A 27,885-nucleotide genomic window follows, 5' to 3' on the forward strand; every position below is an offset into this window, starting at 1 on the left:
ACCGTATCACTGAAACCATTCCTTAAAGCAAAAGAACTTCAGCTCATCCAGTCAGAGCTGCTATGCATTGGTAAACCATCCCTGCATCAGATGGCTGCTTGTCTCTTAGATTGCAGTACCAGCAGTTGAAAAGAACAAACTAGTAAGCTTAGATCCACCTTCAAAATAGTAATAATGACAATAATTGTAAATAAGGTATGAATGAATCCTCCCTTGTTTGTGTATCACATAATGGTGATATTTGTCATAGTGTGGAGAACCCCTTCCTTTAACATGTGGCTGAAAGCCTTCATAGTCAGAATTACCTCCATCATCTCTTTTATGTTTGCATGCACTTTCTTCATCTTGCTGTCACATGTCCCCTGAACTTGCAGAGTACCTACATGGATCCCACAGGCTAGATTTGAAGAGTCAGTTGTGAGGATCACAGTGAGCTGGGGTGCTCTGAGGGGATTCTGATACTGAATTTGGAGCTGTGCTACCAATTATGAGATTATCTTTCTGATGCAAATGAGAATAGGAATGCAAGTCTCCAAGAAATGGGTGTAGCAGTACCTGCTGTTCCTTAGGTACCCGTTAAGCTTCCTTGTGTAGGTGTGCTAACTGCAACATTAAAATATAAGATGCTCTGTAACCTAGCAGCCTGAAGAACTCTCTTGCTGATATTGCTTTCTCCTGAAAAATCTTTTGCAAGTGTACATTTAGTCCTTGAGGGGGTCAGGTTTGATTGTTTTTTGCTGATGGTGTGACCCAGATCCCTGAATGATTTCAGGGTGAATTCCAAAGCTTTTGTCTATTCACTGCCTGGATTTCAGTAGAATGGGACAAGCATTTAGGTAAGTGTAAATGCAGGCGCCCTTTATCCTGCAGTATACATTCTCTAGAGCCAAGGAAATGCTTCGCCCCTGCTGCAAACCTGAAAAGTGAAGGTGAACATATTTTAGTTGTGGAATAAGAATGAAGTCCTGGAGAGGCAATAAGAGAGAGTAACAGGCCTTGCAGAGTTAAGATTTAGAACTTTGGAAAAGTGAGAAAGCTGTTTAAGTTTGAAAGCTGTAGAAGGAGTCTACATTCTCCACCTTTCCTTAGCACCAGAAAAAGTTTTGAGTCAAAAGCTTGTCTTTCCTATGCAGATGGGGCCATCTCTATGGCCCTAACTGTTCAGCTGATCCTTCTGAGAGTCATAGCCCTGAGGAGCCCCCAGGCTTCTCCCTGGGTCTTGTAGGCCATTCTCTTTTGATCTTGCACTTTTTTTCCTCTTTACCAGGCTTGGTTTTATCATTTTTGAAGTATAAGGGGCAGTATTTGTCCAGGTAGTTTCTGCAGAATTTATGAGCTGGTCTTAAAATGCTGTTTCTCAGACTATAGAATTGCCATATTTTCAGTCTTTTGAAAACTACAGCAGGAGGTCCAAAGGATGTGCTAAGGGCCTCCATTTTTACATGTTCTGGAAGAGGCTGTGTTCTCAACCAGGCATGTGTCCGAATAACAAACGTGTAGCTGTTGCTGCCTTGCATGATGCATCCATAGCATCATTACTACATTTCTTGGAGTTCTTGTTGGTCTGATCTGATAGGTCATAGAGTTCAAACACCTCCTCCTTGAGATCCTTATGCTGTACCTGCTATGCTTTTGCCCTCATCTTTGACAGCAGGGATTGCTGAAAGGTAAGCTTGTGGGTATGGCAGTTTAAGGCTGTGAATGATAAAGTAACAAGTTTAAACCTTTTTTTTTTTTTTTTTTTTTTTTGCCAAATCTGTTGTGTACCCTGCTCTCCCGGGTATTGGAATAGGTTCCCTGGATAAAGTTAGAGTAGTTCCCTTGCTGGAATCTAGTGACAGCACAGTTGGGATCAGCAATATGATTATTTTAAAGGAATTTGTGGGAATCCTTGACCCTGTTGAAACTGTCAGGTTTCTTAGGGGCAGGGAGGAGGGAGTTTGGCTGCATAGATGCATCCTTCAGGACACTGACTGGAGGACCAGCAATTATTATAGGTTCAGAAAGGCACACGAAAGGAGCTCTCTGCATCTGGAATTGTCAGACCCAGGGACACCAGCATTGTCCACTGGGACATCCTTAGTCAGAAAACAATTTTGTAGGATGTTCCTAGAGGCCGTGGTAGTTCAGAACCAGTTACGTACCCCATTTTTTTGGTTATGAACTCCTGGGGAGACTGTCTTCTTTTGTGTTATCCTTGGGATGAAACTGACACTGTGTGGACAGGAGTCCACCTCATGGTCTGGCCTGAGGCAAAACAAGCATAGGTTTTGAAATCATTATGAGGAATCTACTTCTTAGAAGCTATGCAGTTAACTTTCACAAATGTTTCAGTATCCGATTCAGAATGGGAGTCTGACATTAACTCAATTCCTGCTTTCAAAAAAAGATCAGAAAAATCCCCTATGGGGTACATATCTGGCTTTTGCAAGCAGGCTGTACAGTGGACAGACACTGTTATCGAACATGCAGTTTGTAATACTGCATGGCAAGAAGCTTCTGAAAATGGCATTGGCTGATGCATCTCTTATGCCACTGACATCCTTGAACAGTTTTGGGAAGGTGTCATTCAAGGCTAAGAGGGTAGAGATCTGGTGGTCAGGCTGCCCAATCAGGCCACCTGCAGGCAAAAATCCTAAAAGTGAGAACTTTAACAATAAATATCTTTTTTCCACCAAAACCTCAAAAACCCTAAGACTAGCTGTGTGGATCCTTTGTGCTTGGTACTGTTTAAAGGCATACTCACAGAGAGACATCATTGACTTTCTGCAGAAAGCTAGATGACTGCATGCTGTAAAATCACATTTGGCTAAGTAGAAAAACATTTTCAATATGGTGCTTATTCAAATACTTAGCTGCAGAAGATTGTGTGAGACTGCAAGTCCTGCTGTATTTGGCAGGAGGGCTCTCTTATCCTTTTATCAAAATGTATCTTTAATCCGTCTTTGTTCATTACATAGTTAAGCAGTTTTCAAGGGGGCTATTGCACCTGAAGCCTCCTAGGAAGTCCTTGCTACCCTTTGGGCTTATAATGTTATTGAAATATTGACCAGGCTCGTTTTGAATCTTAGGTGTCTGTGGCTAAAAGTTCCTGTCTTGGTTGTGTTGTTGATCTCATGGATTTCAGTGTTTCAAATTATATGCAAGGAGCCATACAGGGTTACCCATAAAGATAGCGTAATTCATGGGACTAATACTCAGCAGTGGTTGCTGAGGTTGGCCTGAGACAGCTATCCAAGTTCCTTCCTTTTTCCCTAACTTTCATAACAAGGATGAAGAATTTTATAATTGGTGGATGTCCACAGAGAACTTAGGTATTACACATGGCCATGTCAGCTGTACACTGTAGAGGGATAGAGCCCTAACTGTAATTCCCAGATGACCATAGTTTGACTAGTGGCCTTGGTGCTGTGGAGGATCTGATGTTGGGGAAAAGACAAGTCTGTGCTTGTCTGTTTTGGAGGTGGGTACTGAGCTTGCTGGTGGCATGATTAGGCCATGTATTTTGGTAACAATAATAGAGCTGTGATGAATGCCAGTTACCAATGTAAGTGAGAGGTAGCAAGGGGATTTTATTAAACTAATGCAGGATAAGGAAGTTTCATACACAGCCTCGAGGTGGAGGCTTTTGAAATTGTCTCAAGCCATCCTTAAAATAACCAAACATGTTAGGAGGGAAGACCTTTGTATTTCAAGAGTGATCTGAACAAACCACAGACTGGTAGGTGAGGACTTTTTGTAACAAGGCTAAATTCATATCTGTTTTACCCGTTTGGAAACTGCCTTCCAGTCCAGCAGACCACATAGAATTGTTAGCACCTGTCAAAATGATGTACTGTCCTTTGCTGCCACAGGAAAAGTTCTTGCGTTAGAGCAAGGAAAATGATTAAGGTTTCTATTTAAAGCTCTGGATAGTATCCAAGAAGTATAGGCAGGGAAGGCTTATTTTAGATCTCTCCAGATTGAATGGGTTTCTGGTGGTGGAAACGAGATGTCAACCCTTCAGTCTTGCTTACCTCTGCTTGTGCCAGACTCCTTTGTGTTCTTCCTGAACATATGTAGAATGCTTGTTTACACATTTCATATCTACAGGGAGCACTAAAAATAACTTGAGATTTGTGACAGGGGCCCAACACTTCTAGTTCTCTTCTTGCTCTTTAGGCTGTTCCCTTCTCCTATGGTATTCACAAAATGCTTAGCTCCATTTTTTGCCCACATCAGTGTCAAGGGCATCCATATTTACCTTTACCTGGACAGTTATCTGATCCATGCCAAGTCCCAGGAGGAATTAATCAGACCTCTGGCATGCACCATTAGATATCTCGCCAACTGAAGGATATCCATGAACTACCAAGGAATACAGTCTCATGCCCTGTCATCCAAAGACCTTTCTGGGAACCACTCTGGGCACCAAGAGGTGCGGACCTCCTCCTACTTCTGGAGAACACTTCTTTAATGAGCATCTTTTTTTTACTCAGGCAGCTGGGAGGGCATCTGTGACGGCAAGAACCATTCAGAAGTCTTGGAGTTGCATGTCATCCTTCATCTTAATGGTTCCACTACTGGCCTTGCTGAATGAAGAAAATCCAGTGATACCCAAGGAACCTCTGATTATTCACTGAAACAATTGGCACTTTTATTTGTTGGAAAAAGTGATTCTGCTCATGTCCACCATCCCTAGAAAATTGAGATGGGTATCTCTGGTGGTAGGTAACCCAGTAATGACAGTTGTGGAGCCCCAGGGAAGTGGAGTATGATCTTGTATGCTTCTGACTTGACCTAAGGGAGATGCACGCATGCACACACACCCATGAAGGTCCAAAGAAGATGGGCCAACAAGGACTAGGCCCAACACATAATTTTCCAAGATGTTGGCCATTATTTATGCCCTCCAGATTTTCAAGAGAGTCTAGAGTTTGATTCCTCAGGGAGTTCACAGACTTGCACCATTGTTATGTGATAGCTCAACAAGCAAGGGTGCATGTTGTTTTATCCTTGCTGTAGATTGACTATAATAGCCTAGGGCATAGCATTAAAACAGAACTGTTATTTTCAAGCCTATTGCATCCCTTTTCCACAGAGTGCCCTTACAGACCATTTGAACAGATTCATTGTCAGTGTGTAGGACTGGAAAAGAAACCCAGTGTTTTTTCACTAGCTGATCTTGGGGTGGGATGACCTAAAGGTAGACCTTTTTGCCTACCCACAGACCTGTCAGACTGCAGTTTCTGGAGCAAACATCTTGGGCGGAGGGCTCCAGCTCTTGATGCGGTTTTGATTACTTTGAACTAGGACCTCTTGTGTGTCATCTCCCCTTACCTGTACCTGTAATTCACAGTGTACTTCAAAAGGCATGGCTGGTTGGTGTCATCCTAGTTCTGGTGGCCCCTCTTAGGTTCAGACTGGTTCTGTGTAGTAAGGACAGTGCTCTTTTCCCCTCTCACAGCTTTTTGTAGACAACAGTTGTAACCCCCATAAAAAAAAAAAAGGAAGATGAAGCTAACCATTTGGAAATGAGGATCCACAATCAAGCTGGGCTTTTCTTCCAGAAGTTTTCCATGTTGTCAGGGATGCTAGGACTCCAGCTATAAGGAGATCCTCTGCAGCAAACACGGATCCTGGTTCCACAACAAAATCGGCCAATAATACAAGTAGAAGTACGTAAAATTGTTTAATTTAAGTGTGCGAAAAATAAAATCCACTTTGCGTCAGGAGTAATCTCCCAACTTCCTCAGAAAAAACATGGGCATTATTACAACGCGTATCTTATATAGTTAATTAACCAAGCACTTGATGCACAACTTAATTAGTCCGTAGACTTAAAGTAATACGAACATGAACCCTAAACGGTACACATGAACAGTAAAAATTAAAAATAGAAATAAACAAATAAATCCTAGTTTCATAATTGGACTATAATAAGGAATTTTTAAAAAAATTTTAAAAATGATTAAAAACTATTCTTAACATTTTTCTATACATTTTTCTAAATACTAATGAACCATAAACTGACAGTGTAAATAGTCCTTCTAACAACTTACCGACGATTATTTCGTATGTACTATAGAAATCTGTATGAAATATATAAAACACATATATTAAAAATATATATATGTGAAAAAATATATGTGAAAATATATATATGTGAAAAAATATATATATGTATAAATATATATACATGTATAATTGTAAATATAGTTATTCATTAAAAAATATATAAATATATAACTATATTTAATTATTTAATTGAGCTCATATCAAATCGCTGCTCAAATAAATATCGAATATTACAAATGATAAACACTACAAAGAAAAAATTGTGTAACCAGCAATTATTAAATAAAAGTAAGAACTCCCCTTTCTAATGTCACAACTAATATTAACATACTCTAGTACACTTTGAAATAGTGCCAATAGGTTGTTCCTTGATATACAAACATCTGTTCACACTCCTTTTCTTATCTATTTAAATTTTTTAGTCTAAGAATACACATAATCGAACACATTTCGTTAAGACCAGGGTATTGACAGGCGTTCACTCTAAGTTGCCAAAGTAGTTCTATTCTTTCTAATTTTAGTGACCCAGGACCACCTCTTCCATCATTGTACAATTGATCGAGAACTCTAAATTTAAATTCATGCCCCTCAAACGCACTTGCATGTCTAGCAAGTGCATTTTCCAATTTCTTCTTACTTATACAGTATGTATGTTCATAGATCCTCTCGCCCAGCTTCCTATCAGTTTTACCTATATAGAAAGCCGGGCATGTTATACATTTCGCCAAGTAAACAACTTGCTTACTATTGCAATTAAATTTTTTTCATCTATATATAATTATCACTATTGTTAATCTTTTCAACTCCTTGTTTAAACATTCTTCTCTTCCCACACAATAATCTGTTTTGCCACATGATCTGAAGCAATGCAAGGTGTCCCGTTTATTAACTCCTTTAAAGTATTCCTGTTTTTATATTACTCATTCTATACATACATTTTCTTCTTTACCCTATATTAATTTCCTCAGTTAATCAAGTTTTGACATTTTTATCAAATAGTTCCTTATTCTGCACAATTAGTAGAAGCATATTGTAAAATAACTTTATAGACATCCTCCTGACTCTAATATCCACCATCATAACTCTTCCTGGTAGTATTATATACACATATCCAAAATCCTTGGGCCAGATTCATAAACATTGTGGTACATTTTTCATATTCATGACACACCCTTACACTGTACTGCTTGGTCCTCTAAGAAGAAGACATGCCACACCACAAAGGGCTGACAGTGCAGACATGCAGGATGCTATTGAGACATTCTGGAGGGGAGAGGCATATGCTAATAACAGAATGTATTTCAGACAGGCATTTTTACACACCTACCAATGTGTGTGCCTTCTTTCATTTGAGTCATGATTAAAGGTATTTTATTACAAATAAAAAAGTAGTTTTATCTGTATGTTTAATATGGATTCCTACCAAGTTACAAATATCATTGTGAAAAATTGGGATATTTTGATGAGAGATAGACAGCTCAGAATGTTACTTCCAACAGTACCTGGAATAACTTTTAGGCGAGGTGTTAACTTGAAGAACATATTGGAGGCTAACCCTAGACCATTCATTAATAGGAAGGGTATGCATAAGTGTAATATGTGCCGGATGTGTAAATATATCGACACAGGATGTAACTTCATGATAGGTAGTAATAAATATACTACCAAGGGGAAATTTAATTGCAATAGTAAGCAAGTTGTTTACTTGGCAAAATGTACAACATGCCCAGCTTTCTATATAGGTAAAACTGATAGGAGGCTGGGCGAGAGGATCTATGAACATACATACTGTATAAGTAAGAAGAAATTGGAAAATGCACTTGCTAGACATGCAAGTGCGTTTGAGGGGCATGAATTTAAATTTAGAGTTCTCGATCAATTGTACAATGATGGAAGAGGTGGTCCTGGGTCACTAAAATTAGAAAGAATAGAACTACTTTGGCAACTTAGAGTGAACGCCTGTCAATACCCTGGTCTTAACGAAATGTGTTCGATTATGTGTATTCTTAGACTGAGAAATTTAAATAGATAAGAAAAGGAGTGTGAATAGATGTTTGTATATCAGGGAACAACCTATTGGCACTATTTCAAAGTGTACTAGAGTATGTTAATATTAGTTGTGACATTAGAAAGGGGAGTTCTTACTTTTATTTAATAATTGCTGGTTACACAATTTTTTCTTTGTAGTGTTTATCATTTGTAATATTCAATATTTATTATTTGAGCAGCGATTCGATATGAGCTCAGTTAAATAATTAAATAAATATAGTTATATATTTATATATTTTTTAATGAATAACTATATTCACAATTATACATTTATATATTTATACATATATATATTTTTCACATATATATTTTTTCACATATATATATTTTTAATGTATGTGTTTTATATATTTCATACAGATTTCTATAGTACATACAAAATAATAGTCGGTAAGTTAGAAGGACTATTTACACTGTCAGTTTATGGTTCATTAGTATTTAGAAAAATGTATAGAAAAATGTTAGGAATAGTTTTTAATAGTTTTTAAAAAATTTTAAAAAATTCCTTATTATAGTCCAATTATGAAGCTATTATTTGTTTATTTCTATTTTAAATTTTTACTGTTCATGTGTACCGTTTAGGGTTCATGTTAGTATTACTTTAAGTCTATGGACTAATTAAGTTGTGCATCATGTGCTTGGTTAATTAACTATATAAGATACGCGTTGTAATAATGCCCATGTTTTTTCTGAGGAAGTTGGGAGATTATTCCTGACGAAAAGTGGATTTTATTTTTCGTACACTTAAATTGAACAATTTTACGTACTTCTACTTGTATTATTGGCCGATTTTGTTGTGGAACCAGGATCCGTGTTTGCTGCAGAGAGTCAGTTTATCTTCATTAGATTATAAGGAGATCCTGCCTGGCCAACTGTTCAAAAATGTATTTCTGATTCAAGGGGGTTTGGCTTGCTTCTTAAGGCAGCATTTGTTCAACAACCCCTGCTTTATCTAACAGCCCTGTTTAACAGGGGACTAGTTGTATGCGTCAGTCAAGGTGCATCTTCAATTTCTGAGCTTGGTTGACCCAGTAGCCTCCCTTGGCATATATCCCACTGTCAAGCAGTTTCTTAAATTGATCTTGTGTCGTAGGCCCCAAAGAAGACCAGTACCTTCTCCTTTGCGCTTGAGCTTTGTTATGGAAGAGCCAAGTTTTTCTTCCTTTAAACAAGTAAGCTCAGCTACAGTAAAATTAGTGTTGGGAGAGACTGTCCCCCGGTTGTCCATTATTTCAACCACAGTGGTTTCAGAATTGCAGGACTTAATGTGCATAAAGTGTTATAAACTCTTCCACAGAGTTAGAGTGGCTTTCAGGACCAGTTCCTCCTCTGTACTCAGAATAGTCTTGGGGCTGGTTTTTAATCAAACCATTCATCTCCTTGTCTTCTTTCCAAATCATTAGAACAAATGATAAGAATTCTTGTACCTCATGGAAGCCCATGGATGATTAAGATATTATTTTTATAATGACAGAAGCAAAGATTAGATTTCAAGTAAAAGGACCAGCTTTTATTAATTTCATGTCGTGTAAACAATGAATTTCATGCTAGGTAAACTGAGCAGGTCAGTGTCCATACAGACGTTGTCTAAAGCCTAGTTGGCCTTTCTTTTAATGGTCAGCACAAAAAAAAAGAAAAAAACACATGCAGGGACCAGGATCATTCATCTTGTGGCAAAAGGTGTTCACCTGGTCTCGCTGAGTTCGGAATCAATCCAGGGAGCTCAAAGTATGGTTATTTATTAGCTAGAGGGCATATGAGTCAGTTTTCAAGCCTTTTTTTTTCACTCCAGTAAATTAGGCAAGTTTGCATGACTGTGTACACTTAGAGAATTCTGCAAAGCTTTTCAGGTGTTTCTGCATCCAAAGTCATCCAAGCTAAGATAAGAATATTGTCTTGATTTACTGCACTTGTACTTGCTTTATGCATTGATAGCTTTTGTTTTTGAGCGTTTTTAAATCTGTTTAATTTTGTGGCAAAACAGTCAATTCTCTGTTGGATTTTCTAGTTCTTTTTGCCTCCAAATTGCCTTGCCAAAAGGTGAGTTAGCCAGGGACTTGGTTATTTGTTGTTTAACCTGCACTTGAGAGCTGCTTTTGCTTTTCTTTTATTAAGAAATTCCAGGATCATCCATCTTGTGGCAGAAGGAGTTTACCTGGTCTCTCTGAGTTGAGAAACTATCCAGTAAGTTGAAAGTGTGGTTGTTTATTGGCTGCAGAGTTATAGGAGTCAGTTTTCAAGCTTTTTTCTCTGCTATAAATTAAGCATGTTTTCACAAAGCTTCCCACCGGGCTGCTGCAATTAGCAGTGTCCTGTATAGTAGCAAACATCTTGACAGTAAAATTTCCCTATAGTAAAGATTAGGTTTGAAACTTGTTAAAAGGTGTTGCATCATATGGAATTAAGCTTAGAACAGCTAGCTTGCACATATGTAACAGCATTAACATATTTCTAGCAGTATATAACTTCTTGCACTTAACCCTAGAAACTAGTTTGCATATCAGATAGCACTACTATATCCTAGCACTATACAACTTCTTGTATTTAACCCCAGAAACTACCCTAGGAGACCCCTGTTAAAACTCAGTCCTTAAAGACCATCATGTTACAGAGCCATACAGCATGGGTTATGCAATTTCCAAATGTCTCTGTGGCCAGTTTGGTAGATTTTGCCATCCTTAGGAACTGTTGCAATTATTTCAAGTTCCAAGACAATCATTTAATCGTTAAAGAAAATAGCATGGTTTGCAAGAGATGTAAATACACAACTTCACTGGAGGCAAAAATCTTGCATATAAATTAGGTTTTCAGGAACACATGCACTATATCCCTCATACACACCACACATACACATTCTTATGCTGTGGCACTTAAAAGAAACCTTCCCAAATCTCAAAGACCTTCAAACCCACCTAACAGCAGCACTGCTCCTCAGCAATCACTAAAACATACACCAAAAGCAGCATCAAATATCTCATGTAAGTTTACACCTAATAGTGACCCAAAAGTAAAGATACACTTTACCTAATACTCTTGTTATTGGGGACCCCATTGTGGGACACACAGATGCCCCACTCGCCAGGTTAGATGTGGAGAAGGTAATGGTTATTTGCCTATCTGGAACCAGGATCTGCAATATCATGCACGCACTCAAGTCACTGCACCTCAGGTACCATGTCATAGTCCATGTGGGTGTAAATTACCTGAGATGTATGAAAAGTGACATAAGGGATTTCTTGGAATATGTCCCAGATAGTACGAGCCTTGCATTGGGCAGCATTCTACCCTTCGCCAAGCATGATGTTGCAGTATGAACATAAAATGATTGACTTTAGTAACTGGCCTGGTTTCTGGTGTCATTCGGGGGGGGGGGATCCAATATTTGTCAGCATGGCAGGACATGGTTAACAGACCATGTTGCCCCCAAGGCTTTTAAATATTGGTTAAATCTTTATCCATCCCCTTAGAGCCTTTTAGGCAATTCCGAAAAGACAACTACCAGCAATGTGAAAAAAATCTCCAAGCAACCTTGAGGTGTTACTGCTCAATGCTAGAAGCCTAAACAGAAAACTCCAAACCCTTCAAGCCCTCCTCATGCTGGAGAATGTAGACATCTGTGCTTTGACTGAGACTTGGTTTAAAACCATAGAAAGTACTCTGGCAGTGCAAGGCTACATAGCGTTCTACACATTTAGACCAACAACAGCACAGACTTAGGCCACAGTTGGAGTCTCAGTCTACATTGACAATAAACGTATCTCTAGGACGGTTAAACAGGATGAGCCATGGAGCTCCTCCACATGCAAGTCACCATACATAAGGTCCTTTACCATATCGTGGCTAGCTACATGTCACCATTTATGCCTATAGAGTCTAAATACTCGTACCTAAACCTACTAGAGGCACTCACCATCCAACCTGTTCATGAGTGACTGTAACTACCTCTGTATAGACTGGTAAACTTACACTGCCTCAAGCTCACAGGCACAGTACTTCCTGGACTTAATTAATATAAACTCCCTGAAAGAGATGGTAGTACTCTGCAATCAGAGGATGAAACGTACTGGCTCTGGTACTCACCATTGTGGCAGAGTGTTGCACCCACCCATGTCATTAATGAGGTCAGATCATAAATCTGTCTCCTTTGAAGTAAATTCAACCTGGAAAACCCAGCTAAACCAGTAGTAGTTGGGAATTATTCCAAGGCAAAACTGCATGTTCTTCGTGTTTCACTGTTGCAGTCACTACATTTGGGTAATCTGCATAACGTAGTAGTTGGGAATTATTCCAAGGCAAACTACATACTGTTAAGTGACAGTTTGTCAAAATTAAATAATGTCCCTAACCCCAAGACCACAGCTAGCTTTGCAGAATTATTCAGAGGCCCTATACAAATGTGTGCATGGCTGCATTGAGGCTGTCTTACCTACCAGAAATAAACCCAAAACAAACGCTAAAGACAAACCCCACTGGTGGAATCGTCATCTAAATGGTATATAATAAAAGAAGCAAATTCATTGCCAAAATCAGGAAGAGTAACTCCCTTAATGACAAGTGCTTCCTTATACAACTAAACAAGAAGCAAGCTAAAAGGTCTAATTAAGCCCTATAAAGCCAACTGTGAGGTCAGGATACCCTTGCAGGCTAAGGACAATCACAAAGCCTCCTTCAGCTATGCCCAGAACCTTAAAGGTGACACACAGCAGTGTGCTGAACTGGTGGTGAATGGTACCGCCTTCAATGATCACAGTGATGTAGCAAATCTATTGGCTGATAAATTCAGGTCAAACATCACTCCCTCCCCAGCTCCCCTAGGTAAAATTCTCTCAACTGTTACAGGGACCAAGTGCTGGCAGCATGTGCTAAAACCAAGAACACTGTCTCCAGGGTTTCTGACAAAGTCCCTGGTTGCCTCATGAACAGTGTAGAACATGATTTATCAGGACAACTTCAGGCACGCTTCAGCTACAGACTTGAAACAAGCTATGTTCCAAGTGAATACAGCGGCAGTTCCCCTCCACAAGGGCAGACCATCAACTGACCTAGGGAACTACAGACCAATCCATCTGACACTCTTAATATGCATAGCCATGGAATGAATTATCATGGAAGTGATAAACAAGGACATTGACAACATACAGACACTGGACCTATCCCAGTTTGGCTTTAAGGGAAGGTCATGCCTACTTAACCTGGTAGACTTCTTTGAGAGGGTTAGCAAGGCAGTGGATGACGGTAAAGTATACTGTATATCTTGACCTAGCCAAGGCATTCACTACAGTAAATACAACTTAAAAAAAAGCAAAAAAAATTTAAAATGCCACCAAGACCACCGATCCAAGAAGTAAGCAATTGTAATGAAACACTTACCACCTCAGCATGCACAGCCTTCCAAGAGTAAAATCACTACAAAACACTCTTTACTTAAATACAGCATATTGCACAAGACAATCAATTAAGCATTCAATTTAAATCACATACTTCCAATTACATTCCTTGTTGAGTTCCTGAGGCTCCAAAGTACCATACTTTAAAATCAAGAGGGTTTCTTGTTTTAAAAGTTATGACATAAAAAATAAAAAAAATAGTGTGTCCCCTTGGGAGCCACTTCATGACAGCACACAATTCTGATCCTCTTAGGGGTTCTCGAAAAACTACACGTTGGTATAGGTGAATGTGTGTCCTTAAAAAATAATTTTTTATAGGTTCATAAGTAGGTACTAGGCTATCTGCGCGAGGGCATTTATAAGTCTAGCCAAAGTGTGTCAGCTTTCGCTGTCCCATTGATTAATTGAGCCTCTGTCAAGAAGTGCCAATGAAGTAATCCCAGGGGTGTATTTTCTGTTGCCCATCCATTCATCAATGTTTCTCTTGAAGAGTGTTAGTGAGGGGCTCTGCCTAATGTAGTTAGGAATTTTGTTCCAAAGCATGGGGAGTGTATGTGACCTGAATCTATCCCTCCAGCATGTTCTATTTATTGTTGTGGTGAGGTTTAGCTCACTAGAGCGAGTGGCTCACAGTGACTTGGATTTCTTTAGGTGCAGCATGTCCATCAATTCTGAGTTGGACATGGCTTTGTAAGTCAGGCAGAGATCACCTCTGAGTAAGTGATATGCCACTGAGTATAGCCGGAGTTTTTCCAGTCGGGCTGCATAGGACATGTGGTTGAGGTCAGTAATCCTCTTGGTGAGGTACCTTTGTGGTCTTTCCAGCTGTTGGAAGTGTCTTGTGAGGTACATCCCAAATGGCGCATTGTACTCTATGATGGGTCTGATGAGTGACAAGTAGAGGGGCACTATAACCTCTATTTCTAGATGCGAACCCTTTAGTAATTAGATGGGCTACATACATAGAAGGATTTCCTAACTCCTTTGGTAATATGATTGTCAAAAGAGAGATTACTATCTACCTGGGTCCCCAGATCTCTTATTACCTCTTCTGTTTTAAGGGGGCTGCCACCTATGTGGTAATTCAGGGGTGTTTTGTTTTTCCCAAATGGGATGACCATGCATTTTTTGGCATTTAGCTTGAGACCATGACTTTGACACTAGGTGTCCGTCTCAGTAAGGCCCTTTTGGCGAACTTGGTTAGCCATAGTCCTCCTGTGTTTGCCTGTACTTCTGAGAACTATATGCCGAACAGTAGGGGTCCCAGGACCGAGCCTTGTGGGACACCACTTGTGACTGGTTTAGAGTCGGACCTGGAGCCCGCTATTCTTACCGCGTGAGTTTTGTCTGTAAGCCAGTTGGCAACCCATCTCGTGACGTAGGGATTTATGTTCAGGCTGGTGAGTTTTTCTATAACTCTGGAGTGGGGAATGGTGTCAAAAGCCTTGGCGAGGTCAAGGTAGGCTGTGTGAACCACCGTCTCCTCATCTATGGCCTTGGTGACTGTCTCGAAGAAGTCAACCAGTTGTAATAGGCATGATCTGCCCTTAACAAAGCCGAACTGGGTCAGGTCAAGTGTTTGGAGGTTTCCCAATGTCTTTGTTAATGAGTTCCATGAAGATGCACTTCACAGCCTTGCAGACCAGGCTAGTCAGGCTTATGGGGCGATAGTTACCAGGGTCAGTTGTGGTCCCTCCTTTGTGGAGCGGAATAACCGTTGCTGTGCGCCATTCTATGGGCATGTAGCCTGTGGAGAGGCTGAGGTTGAACAGTGTGTTTAGGTGGGGGGGTTAGTTCGTTCTGTAGTTTGTGTAAGATGCAGCCTGGGATATCATCTGCCCCCATTAACACTTTGCTTTTGGCTTTTGAAAGGACTGTTTTCACCTGTGCGTCTGTGATTTCTGGGACACTACACTTTTCCGGTATTGTTGTGGGCCCTTTTGGGGGTGAGGGGGGGGTGAAGTTTGAACTGAATCTATCTGCCAGGATGTTGGCAATATCAGTAGGTTCAGTATATTTTGTGCTATTTTGCACTAGCTCAGAGCATATCTGCAAGTTGCCACTTAAAGATTCTTGACATAGCTAAAGAAGGCTTTTTGGTTATCTTTCGAATCCTTGGCTATTTTTCTTTTGAAGTTAGCCTTGGATAATTTTATGAGGGACCTTAGTTTCTTAATGATACTAATTAGGGATGCCTTTCCTTCTTGGGATTTGCTTTTTTTCTGAACTAGTTTCCTCCTCCTATTGTATAGCCTATTTATGGCAGGGGTCCACCAGACTGGTTTCCTTCTCTTAGGGGAGTGAGTCTTGGTTTTGCTAGGGATGGCACAATCCATGCATCCTTGTAGGTGCTCATAGAGTGCATTTGTAAAGGTTCCTGTATCTTGGACACTGTTATCCTTTAGCGTGGGGGTTGTGAAACTTACCACCTCTGTCTTTAAGTAAGGTGAAGTTTGCTATAGAAAAGTTTTTCACTGTGGTTTCCTTGGTTGGGGGTGGTGGTGTGGTGTGGATATCCAGAGTGATTAGTTTATGGTCTGATCTAACCAGTGATGGATTGACCTCCGGTGTGGAACACCTGTTGCCTATGTTGGTGAAGACCAGGTCCAATATGTTTTCAACCCTGGTAGGGGAGTTTAACAGCTGATCCAGGGCATTTGAGTTGATAAATTCCAGGAAGCACTGGACCTGGGAGTTTGTACTTGAGTAGTTTTCCCAGTTAACGGTAGGGTAATTGAAATCGCCCAATGTCAGGGTGCTCGGTAGGACCTTCATGTTTTACAGTGTCTCCAGAAAGGCGGAGTGGTGGTCCTGGATCATGGAGGGTGATCTGTAGCAGGCCCCAATTTGCATTGCAGATTTGCCCGATGTTAGTTGCACATGGATGATCTGAGGTATCATGCTGCGCCACTAACCTGGAGGTGTAGGTATCCTTGATGAATATGGATACACCCCCTCCTTTTGTGTTTCGGTCCATGTTCTGTGGCCAAAATGTTTGGTATGAGTTGTAGCCCAGTAGTGCTGGGGTGCTCTGTGGAGTCTTGAACCAGGTTTCAGTTACTGCACAGATGTCTACATTCTCCATACTGAGGAGTGCTTTAAGCACGTGCATTTTGAGATTTAAACTCCTGGCATTGAGTAGCATAACCCTCATTTTTTTATTTGTGCTGTTTACAGAGGGGGGTTTGACTTTTGAACCTTGCCTAAAAAAGGCACTATGGGGGCAGCAAGAGCCTTGACCAGTATTCAAAAGCCTAGGGGTGACAGATGCAAGCCATCTCTTGTGAAGCAACGAGGCTTGTCCAGCATGTCGTCCCAGGCTGACAGGCACTGGATCCCCTTTGAATGACACTAGAAGCTTAGCCAGTTGTTGAAATTGATAATTTTTTTCTTTATACTGCAGTATCATTCTTGTTGAGGGCAGGATGCTACTCAGGGCCAGGGTCATACCTGCCTGGGCTACATGATCAGAGAGCTCTTCCATGTCTCTCTTCATGTAGTCCAGGGAGGTACGTCTCAGGTCATTCACACCAACATGAACAATAACAGAGTCATATTTGTACTTGTTCTGAAGTGACCTGAGTGCTTGTGTTATGTGGCTGATTCTGGCTCCCAACAGGCAGGTAACAGTAACATTCTCCTTGTCCAGCCCTAGTGAGTGGGATGTCAGTGTGCCTGACTATAGAGTTGCCTATTACTAGTGTGTTAGGTATGTTATTTCGCCTTAAGGGCTGTGATTGTGCAGCACACTGATTTTGTGTTGTCTGGTTTGTGACGGGAGGTGCAGGTTTTTTGGGTGTCTACTTTGGAGGTCTCTGATGCTTTTGCAAGTTTTTATTTAGAGCCTCCGAGTATGATTTTGTGTATTTATGTGTATTTTTTGCTAGTGCTGGTTTAGTATGTCTGTGTGATGTTGGAGGTGTGGTGCAAGTGTTAAGCTTCTCCTCATGACTGCCTGTTCCAGTCTTGGGTGGAGAGAGCTTAACCTTTTAAAAAAGAAACCCTCTTGATTTTAAAATATGGTACTTTGGAGCTTCAGGGACTCAACAAGGAATGTAATTGGAAGTATGTGATTTAAATTGTATACTTAATTGATTAATTGTTTTGTGCAATATGCTGTATTTAAGTAAAGAGTGTTTTGTAGTGTTTTTACTCTTGGAAGGCTGTGCAAGCCGAGGCACTAAGTGTTTCATTAAAATTGCTTACTTCTTGGATCGGTGGTCTTGGTGGTATTTTAAAATTTTATTTTTTGCTTTTTTTCCCCCTTAAGTTGTATTTGTTGTTTTTATGGCCACTGATCCTGCTAATAATGTGCCACGTCCCTTTAGGAATGATACTGTTGATGGCAACCAAAGGACTATTCAGCAGTTTGTTTTACAACTGAATGAGACAGGCTCTAGAAATTTAGAAGCAGTTGGTACTTCTAATGTGTCCGGTACAGATAATTTGGCTACTCTTGAAGTGGCTGTTCAGGATCCGGCTATGGCTACTGCTTGGGAGCATTTTATGGGGGAATGAGAACGTTGTTTTGTGAACCCTTTTGAAACTTTGGGCTCTTCCACTGCGACTACTTTATCAGCAGAGGCTGTAAATCTGAGGGAGAAGCTGGAAAATCTGCTGCAGGAGGAGGCTAGTACACATATCGGCATTCTTTGTCTTCAGCGGTATATACAGCTGAATACTACCCCGAGAGGTCTGCAAGCATACAAAGCACCTACAAACCCCCCTTTGAGGAGGGGAATGCTGAGAATATGGCCTTTTGAAAGAGATGGGTACAGGCAGCTCACCAGTGTTCTACTGAATGGGTACACATCCTAATTGAGAGGGATGAGTTAAAGAAGCGGAGGCTTAAAGAAAAAATTAGAATGTTGAGTGTTGAACTTGACACACTTTTAACATCTGTATTGTATTGTGTTGTACAAGGCCACTGTCTAACCAAGTTTGCAGATGACTGTAAATTGGGAGCTATAGATTCTCTCAAGACACCAAACTCTTGCAAGAGGGTTTAACACCGACAAATGACTGGTGCCAAAGTCATGGCCTAAAACCCAATGCCCTTTGGAAAACTGTCAACCCAAGGTACTCTATTGATGAAAGGCAGACTACCCACAGCGTTTTTATTCTTCTGTAATTTAATCACAGTACTGAATTTGCTGTATTCAGTGATGCAGTTAAGCATATTAAGTGTGAAAAATGTACAGAGCTGAGCAGGAGATGCAAAAAGCTGCTTTTCCTGATTTTACTTTAGTCTGAGCTCTATGCAACTGCTGTCTAGCCTGCCAGTAGTCAGTAATGTAATAATCAAGTGATTGCCTGAAGATTATAAGTTAAAGGAAATCTGTGCCCTCTCCTACAGTTTTAACTCTATCCTTAGGTTTCTTTTCTCTCTGCAATATCTTTCCAGTGTCGTGTAGGTACCAGAAACCTGTTTGTACTTTTTAAAACTTTGAATCTGATGTTGTCAGTCTTCGTTCATTCTTGATGAATGGGACTCTGTTCCAGTTCTCAGAACCAGCTCGGCCATTATACAGCTCGTGCCAGCCAAAAAACCTCTCAAGCTAAGACACTACCCATAATGCCCCTCTCTTCATTACCCCAGATCTTGTTTGCTACTGTGTCACTGAGATGCATCAACCATTGCTCTCAGCTAAGTCCTTAAAAATTTCTTTCTAAACTAATTCCTTATTTTTTGGGCTCTCTGTCCCTCTCCTCTGTGTTTTTTGTGTGTGTGTATGTATATGTTTTTATATATTTGTTTCAGCTGTGTGTTTGAATACCCTACCCTATACCTTTGGTAATCTCCATTACCCCTTGTTGGTAACTCCCTCTCCCTCCTTTCTTACCTCTTGTGGTAATTCCTAGCACCATCATTAGTACCTTTCTTTTTTACACCTTTTCGGTATTCTCCACTACCATCGTTGCTAGCCCTTCCGTCTATCCTTGGTGTGTGTGTGTGTGTGTGTGTGTGTGTGTGTGTGTGTGTGTGTGTGTGTGTGTGTGTGTATTTAGCGTTTGTTACATTTCAATGTGAATTATTAAAATGGTAGAAAAACATAAAGGCACTTCTAGATTTAAACAGTGCCAAGACTGTGGAAGATGCCCAATTCTAATGGGCATCTTTCATGTTTATTGTCTGAGCTCCACATCTCAACCTAAATTGTGACATCTGCCAGGTCTTTAGTCACTGGGCCTTGGTGGAGCATTGAAATAAACTCATTTTAATTAAAAGGCTTGTTGAAAACTATGTTTAGTGAAGCTTTGTCCAAGTCTGATTCCCCTCCAAAATCAGACCATTCTACTTATGTCTTCCATGGTACCAGTGGCCCAAAAACATAAGGCTCTGGTTCCGACCACCTCCTCAGAACTGAAAGCAAAGGTACTGAAGCTACAAATTCAAGAATCCTCTGCACCAACTACTGTGCCTTCTGCACCAGCATCGGCATCTTTGGTTTCCGGCCCTGTGCTGACTTCTCCAAACAGCACCTCAGCAGGCTTTACCCACCCCTCAGTGCTGAAACCAGATCCGATTCTTCCCAGGACAAGGTATTCACCTTTGATAGAACCCTTTGTGGGCCAGCTGTCCAGTCCCTTTCTGGACCAACCAGAGTCTCCTTCGGGATTATCCGTGTGATCCTCCAGGAGTCTCTCCAGGTAGAAGTCGTGACATTGGTAGATCAACTGTTGGTGGCCAGAGGTATTCCTGCCCCTTCTCAGGCCTTTCTCCCTCCTGGAGTTGGGGTAGCTTCTCCAAGGATTCCTGCAGTATCTCCTCTGACTTCCACTGAAGATTCCGAGCCCAGCACTTCGAATAAGGCATCTCTACCTCGGAATTGACAGATTCTCGGGGTGAAGACTCCACTGCCAGTTCCAAGGGTCTCAGATCGACTCCTGTTTTTTATTTGGAGCCAACCGTTGCTCTCAGGATTTTGTTGGTGGCTTGTCCTTCCCTGGCACTTGCTTTAGAGGGTGGACTCCCAGAGCAGGGAGTGACCACGGTTCTGAGGTGGTCTTTCTCGGTTCTGAGCTCCCACTCTTCTTGAGGGGGGTTTGGTCTTCCAGGTTATGGAGAGAGCTTTAGCCTCTGCAGGCTGTCAGCAGGTCCCTCCTGCATCATTGTGTCATATTACCATATCTTCTGGTCCAGAGCTGACACCAATCTCTACAGTAGGTCACCGAGCACCCCAGCTTCAAGTTACCGCTGCACAGGTCCCCTCTTCTTTGGAGTCTTCCTCAGAGATTCCTGCTGAGGGAACCCCCCCTCCTCCATAACAAGACATGCACGAGGAAGCACCTAGAATCCCAGGAAGAATCTGTCACCAAGAACACGGATTTCGATGAAGGGGAAGGTCCCCCCCCCCCCCGGTCACCCCTGAAAATGTTTCCTTTGGGGACCTCAGAGAGATCCTCAAGCAGAGGGGTAACTGGAAGCCCCAAGACCTGACCTCGGAGGAATCTGTGTACTTGCAAGCATTCAGTGCCCGATCATCTACTTCCTGGGTGGCCCCACCTGCTGACAATCTTATTAAGCTGATTGCATAGTGGGCTTGGAAGCCCCCTGACTCCATAGAGCCTATTCTCCAGAGACCAGACAAAATTCTATCCCCACCAGAGGACCACCAATATTGGGCCAAGGGTTTAACAGTAGATGCCATAGTGGTGGCAGCTACCACCAGGAAGGAACTCACTGATGAGAGTCCTAGTGTACATCCTCCTAACTGGGAGTCTAGGAAGATAGACAGATTTGGAAAGCGGGTCTATGCTTCATTGATCTTTGCACTCAGGGCCTTGAACTTTATGGCTCGCTACACTCCCCAGAGCTGTGTCTAATGAGGTGCAGGATAAGGTCGCCTATTAGCTAGCCACTCTGAAGTTTATATCAAACTCATCCATGCAGCTTATTGCACATGCAGCTGAAGGCACGACCAGAGCAGCGGGTTCTAGCATTGCCATAAGGCGACATGCCTAGATGCGCTTGTGTGAATTCACGGAGCCATTCAAGTCTTCCTTTGTCAATGCTCCTCTTGATGGATCATCTTTGTTCAGCTCCAAGGTGAAGGACACACTAACCAGATGTGAAAAGGATGGAAAAGACCCTGTCTGCTGTGGGCATTCGTTTTACTACTCCTCAGCGATCCTACTCCAAGAATCAGAGGAGTGGAAAGATGTGGTTCAGAAAGTCCCAGGGGCCTTTCCCGGTCACACTGGGAAGTGGCTCCCCTCGGGGCACAGGAGGGAGCTCAGATGGAAGATGCCGGTCGCGAGGCAGAGGTGGCTTGCAAAACCGGGGTTCCAGAGACTTCTTCCCTGGACAACCCTACCAGCACTCCTGAAAGGAGGTCGATTGCTTACCTGTGGAAGCAGTTGGGGAAGACTCTCACTGCACTTGACAACCTGGTGACAAATAACCTTCGATAGTGCAGAGAAACATTACCAGAAGCTATTGCATCCCTTTCATCCTTTTCCTGAGTTCACTGAGAAAAATCCCCAATGTTCCACCCAGTTAGAGGGATCAAGCAGCCATAGAGGTTCAAAAGCTGCTAGGAAAAAAAGTCATCCAAGAAGTGCCACCAGACCAAATAAGATCCGGATTTTACTCCAGGTTCTTTTTAGTGCCAAAGAAGATGGGAGACTGGAGGCCGATATTGGACCTCAGCGTTCTGAACAAGTTTGTTCATCAGACAAAATTCCAGATGGTTATGATTCTATTCTCCCCTTTCTAGGGGAAAACGATTGGATCTGCTCTATAGACCTTCAAGGCGCATATTACCACATAAAGATGGAAAATGCTCAAGAAGGTACCTCTGCTTTTGGCTAGGGGCTAGTCATCATCAGCTCAGAACACTGCCCTTTGGCCTTACCACAGCCCCCAGAGTTTTCACCAAATGCATGGCGGCAGTCACAGGCCATGTGAGACTACACAGATTCTGACTGTTTCCTTATCTAGATGACTGGCTGCTCTCTGCCCCTACTAGGTTTCTACTGCTTTGAGCCATAGACTTCATTAGTTCAGTGCTCTGGCATAACAGTCAACAAAGAGAAGTCTCAGCTGTCTCCCACTCAGGACCTAGAATTCATAGGAATAGGAGCCCGCCTCAACACGGTTTTGTGTATAGCTTCTCTACCCTTTCACAGGCTCCAAACGATAAGGTCTCAAGTTCAGCTCATTTTAGTAAACAACAAAGTGCCTGTTCTACTTGTTCTTCAAGCCCTAGAATCTGTGGCAGCAGCCATCACCTTAGTTCTCTTGGCAAGATTTCACATGAGGATATTTCAGTGGTTTCTGGCTTTTCAGTGGTCCATTCTGTCTCATCCGATGACTCACCTGATCTTAGTAACAGGCCATTGCAAAAAGGATCTATCCTGTTGGCTGCAGTCAGAAGAAGGCCTAGTGGGGCCATCCCTTTGTTTCCCCTCAACCCAAGGCCATAGTGACCATGGATGCCTCCCAGATGAGGTGTGGAGGGGCATTATCTGAGAAGAACAGTCCAAGGCACTTGGTCTCCACAAGAGGCCAACTTGCACATCATTGTCTTGGAAATGAGAGCAGTGCTCCTAGCATTACAAACCTTTCAATCTGCTCTTCCTCTTTTCCCTAATTCCCTCTCAGGGGGAGTCCCCAAGAGACCCGCTCCTCCTCTATTGGCCTCGGGTCTTCTTTATGCCTTTCCCCCTTCCTAAAGAAAGCCCAAAGGTTGCAAAGCAAAGTGATTTTCATTGCTCCTTTCTGGCCCAGGCAAGTTTGGTTCCCCTTACTGTCGCCTCACTTGATTCACCATCCGTGGATTCTGGACCCAGTTCCAGACCTGCTGTCTCACCCGCAGGGATTGGTGCATCCTGCCCTATGCACTCTCAAGCTCACAGCTTGGTTCCTCCAATTCTGTTAGTCGCCAGGCAGAATAATATTACTTCCCCCATACAAAACACTTTCTGGCTTCCCATAGACCTTCCACCAGGAGACTATAGCCCAGTAAATGGAAGAGATTTTCAATTTGGGCCTCTGAAAACAATTTAGACCCCTTCTCGGCACCTGTTGAAAAGGTTTTGGAATTTTTAGCCACCCTTTTTGACCAAAGAGCTTCTGTGTTCACCATTAGAGTTCAGTTAACAGACATTTCTAATTTTCACAACAAATTCAACTATATATATGTATATGTGTATATATATATATATATATATATATATATATATATATATATATATATTAATACACACACACGTATATATGCATTATGGGTGCATACAGTTTATTTATAATAAACTTAAACATGGTAGAGTTAAGCATTGTTAATGTATACATTCTAGTAAATGTTGCTTAATGTTTTACTTATTCACTGTCACACATTGGCTGTGTGTTGCACATGCAGTCCTTCTCAGTATTTTTTTTCTTTGTATTGCTAAGTGTATTTATTACTTGTTGTTATCTTTACCAATGTAGCACGAGTTCTGACTGAAAAAGGGTACTGGGACCAGTTCACTTTCCTGGTTACAAAAGTATAAATCGATATGAAATAGAGAAAAAAAAGGGTGAACATGACATAAATAATTAAGTAACTAGTAAAGTACATTTTAATTCTGCAGCATTCATGAGAGGGGAAAAAAACTTCCCACTTGAAGGCATTGGGAAGTAGCAGACAGGTTTACGGTAAGGATCATTTACTGTAGGAAGAGTTTTCACATCTCAGCATGTGTGTGTGGGGGAAGGTCTGTCAGTTCTTTTAGCACTACAAAAAAATCCCTGTACAAAAGCGTGCAATTTACCTACTTTCGTTTGCTGGAAGAAGCTAACAGATGACGGTGCAGTGGTGCAGCGGTAGCGTTGTCGCCTCACAGCAAGATGCTGTCCGGTTCGATTCTCGGCTGGAGTGCCTTCTGTGTGGAGTCTGCGTGTCCTCCCTGCATTCGTGTGGGTTTCCTCCCACATTACAAAGACATGTGTCTAGAGCATTTCTCTCCGGGCCTCCACTGAAAATTGGCTTCGTACCAAGTCGGACTTTCCCAGTTAACAAATGTAAAATAAAATAAATACAATTTATATCACAGAACAAGCTCTGACAGACGCATAAATGGGGTTGTATCAGGGAAACATAGAAGTAGCTCTGTTACAGAAGGAATGTTTAGATGACAGTGCTTCACAGTTCTGCCATTCTATTTTAATGGCATGAGAAGGCACCACCACTTCCTTATGTCTATCTTGACTTGTATAAAGAGGACTTGAAATGTAGTCTGGGAAAAAGGAATGAATGCAAGAAAACAAGATCACATTACCAAGGCAGAATCCATCATCTGCCATTTTGAGGGAAACGTAGTAAAATTGTAAAATAATTACTTGGAGTGATTCTGAGGCATTAAAATAGCTCAGGGGAAAAAAAGATACACTGAAAAAAACATGCTTTTTGAGTTCTAAGGTTGAGTTTTCCTTTAAGGGCAGCTATCTGGACTTCCTGTCACTGGTTTTCTATGTTTTATGAGCTGAACATTCTTTCTAGAATGAAGCACACTTCAACACTGGAGTTCTGCAAAGTATGCATGTTGCACTTCATAAGTCTGTGTCCAGCCCTTTTATTCCTTTAATATTTGTCTTGCACAGTATGAAAGATGGTACTGCATTAACTGTACAATGAGTATAGTACAGTTTTGTGAGTATACTGTCCGTAAGCATAAGTATACGAGTAGTAGAATTATGAGTACTGTACAAGTGCTGTCCCTTTATCTCCCTTTTTATGTTGTGAATGTTCTTTTTTTCTGGGGGGGGGGGGGGGCTCCCCTACCATAGCAGTACTCTCTCCTTCCAGATAACACAGCAGTGCTGGTACATTTGTTGGCAGCCTTTTAACACTTAAAACGTGTGTGTGTGTGTGTGTGTGTGTGTGTGTGTGTGTGTACATTTCAGTTTTGAAAATTTAGAAGAACCCTGATTTTTACCTGCTTTGTATTGCAAGGAGATTTAAATGCTGTATGATAAATCTTTCCAATATCTTGTGCAAGGCGTAGTAATCCAATAAAGCTAGAACACGTTTTATGTAATTCAGTGAAAATTGAATATTTTGTTTACAGGGATATTCTAAGAAGCAAAGTCACAGTCCAGTCATTCTATGTAAACGGGGAAGCTAGGTGACTCTAGTATCAGCTCTGCCTCACAGCTTCAGGATCAACTGCAGTCAGAGTCTTTGAGGAGTTTTATGTTCTCTGCCTGTTTTGTAGGCTTTCTGCAGGTAAACTGGTTTCTTTACCTCTCCCAAAAAAATGCTGGTTGATTGGAGACAATAAATTTGCCTTTTGTATTTTCCCGTGTCCTTGTGGCTCAAAAGGGTCAGGGAAGAGCCAACTTACTAGGTTTACAGATTGACTACAGAGAAAAGAAAGCTCTCATTTCTTGTGATAAGACTAAATCATGTTATGGGAGAACTGACTGTATTCTGGGAGCCAGAAGAAGGGAGTAAAAAAATGAATTAAACCTGTATGGTAGTTCCGATGGTAGTCATTTGAGGTATTAGAAATAAGCATATAAAAAGAATTTGTGATACTGATTCATTATTCTAGCGAAGAACAGTATATGCTACAAATATTTCTTTTAGTTTCATGAAGGGGTCTTCTTAAGGATCAGAAACACAGAAGGATTTGTTATCCACTGAAATCCAATGAGCCCAACTACAGGAGAACTTCTTTAAGGAAGTTAGAAGCTGTCTCAGACGTGGGCTAGCTTTGTTATTAGTGAGAACTTTTCAGACCTGTATTTACCCCTAACTCCCCAGATTACATGTTTGGATGCCACTGGGGTTGTTTTGCTTCAGGAGTGGGTTTGGTCCCAGGTGTTTGGTGCATGCTTTGACAGCTTATGAAATGGCAGTGTGTGCTTACAGTTAAGAGAAACTTAAAATTTGTGCAAAGAAAGAGCTGTTAGCTGGCATATTTTAATCTGTGGTTTGCTCTTTTTCAGCAATATGTGCCGATGGAAGTTATTACAAATTTGTATTCAACCCAAAAGGGGAATGCTCAAGGGATGTCTATGCTCAGTTTCTGGAAATGACTGATGAGAAGATATGAAGCTGCTGCAATAGCAGGTTATCCAAAGTGTTTGCGCTGTTTCCTGCTCCTCCAGTGAGTCAGTGCCACTGATATTTGTTTTCTCATGGACATCATTTAACAGAGGCTGATCTCGATGGTCCTGATGCCATGCAGAGCACTGCATCTTGTGATAAAGCTGTAAAGTAGGGAATTCCTGCATACCAACGATGCACTATAGTTACGTGCAGCAAATAAGTGCATACACTTTAAAAAGGCACAGCTTGAGCTTGTGCCTGCTCTTTTATGTAAGACATAATTTAGTTTTAACAGTATGCAGAACATGGGAAATTAATTTTGATGAAGGTAAGCATTCTTCAGAATAACTGGTTTGGAGAGGATTACCATTGCACCATTTTTCTTTTGTAGTTGTGAAGTCTACAAGGTTATATAGAATAATTTGTAGACAAAAACCATCTTTGTTCTTCATTCTGTCTGTAAGGACCCTCATTTGTTTACAGGTTTTACTGTTAGTCATTGAAAAGTTAGCAAATTATTTTCCCTCTTAAAAATATTTTTGTAGTGAAGTAAGTTTGTAACTTGGAATGCATCTTTCTGAGATGCTGTTTTGCCAGATGTTTTGATATGGTCCCCAGAGATTTGTTGAGGCTTACATATTGCAACATGGCTGAATTATTCAGCAGTTCTTTAAAATGTGATTTGTTACATTTTGTAAATAAAAGTCTTGTATTAATGTAACCGTAAGTAGACTGAAGATACCAGAAGCTTGCCTTAGAACAAACACATATTAAAATATCCAGAACATTTCATACTTTTCAGTATATTTTCGCACATTGTAAATAACTTTAATGGTTCTTTTTTGTGATAATCTTGTTAATTACTTTCTGTTTTGCACATATATCTGGTATGTTATACTGTACTAGACGGCAATATGTACATTAACTGTCACTACTTTGTATTCATTGTAGCTGAATTTCAGATGCACTAATATTATTTTGTCCAAGTTGCCAAATCACATTGTTGCAATTAAAATGCATACTTTGGATGGAGCAAAATCATTAAATTGCACTGAATTCTTGTGCATCATTTTGTGTTCAGTCCTTAAGAAGTATAAAGGATGTTACAAGGGGCCAGCAAGAGTCTTCTAGTTTTGGTAACTGTCAGTTACTGCAGGAGAGGTATGTGTAGGTTGTTTTAAAGCAGTGGTGCAAAACCTTTTTGTGGGAAGGGCCACTACACAAATTTTTAATGCATCTGTGGGCCACCTCAAAACATAGTAGTAAGTTGTTACGAGTTAACAATAGGTACAGGTGACTGGCATTTTTACGTAAGACAGCAGTCATGAAATTGCCTGTTTTCTACATCAACT

General features: G+C 41.1%; 1 protein-coding gene across 2 annotated transcripts in view; it reads left to right on the forward strand.

Annotated features, from left to right (window-relative positions):
* Positions 1-27,602, forward strand: part of WDR45B (WD repeat domain 45B) — a 1,288,431-nt gene extending 1,260,829 nt beyond the window's left edge. For both annotated transcript variants that reach the window (XM_044068126.1, XM_044068127.1), the window contains one exon: positions 26,431-27,602. In XM_044068126.1, the coding sequence (XP_043924061.1) occupies positions 26,431-26,537 (107 nt within the window). In that variant the 3' untranslated portion in view covers positions 26,538-27,602. The remainder of the gene's footprint in view (positions 1-26,430) is intronic.
* The last annotated feature ends 283 nt before the right edge of the window (positions 27,603-27,885 follow it).

Source organism: Protopterus annectens, chromosome 4.part0, assembly GCF_019279795.1.
Source record: "Protopterus annectens isolate FY-2018-M chromosome 4.part0, PAN1.0, whole genome shotgun sequence".
Lineage (NCBI taxonomy): Eukaryota > Metazoa > Chordata > Ceratodontiformes > Protopteridae > Protopterus > Protopterus annectens.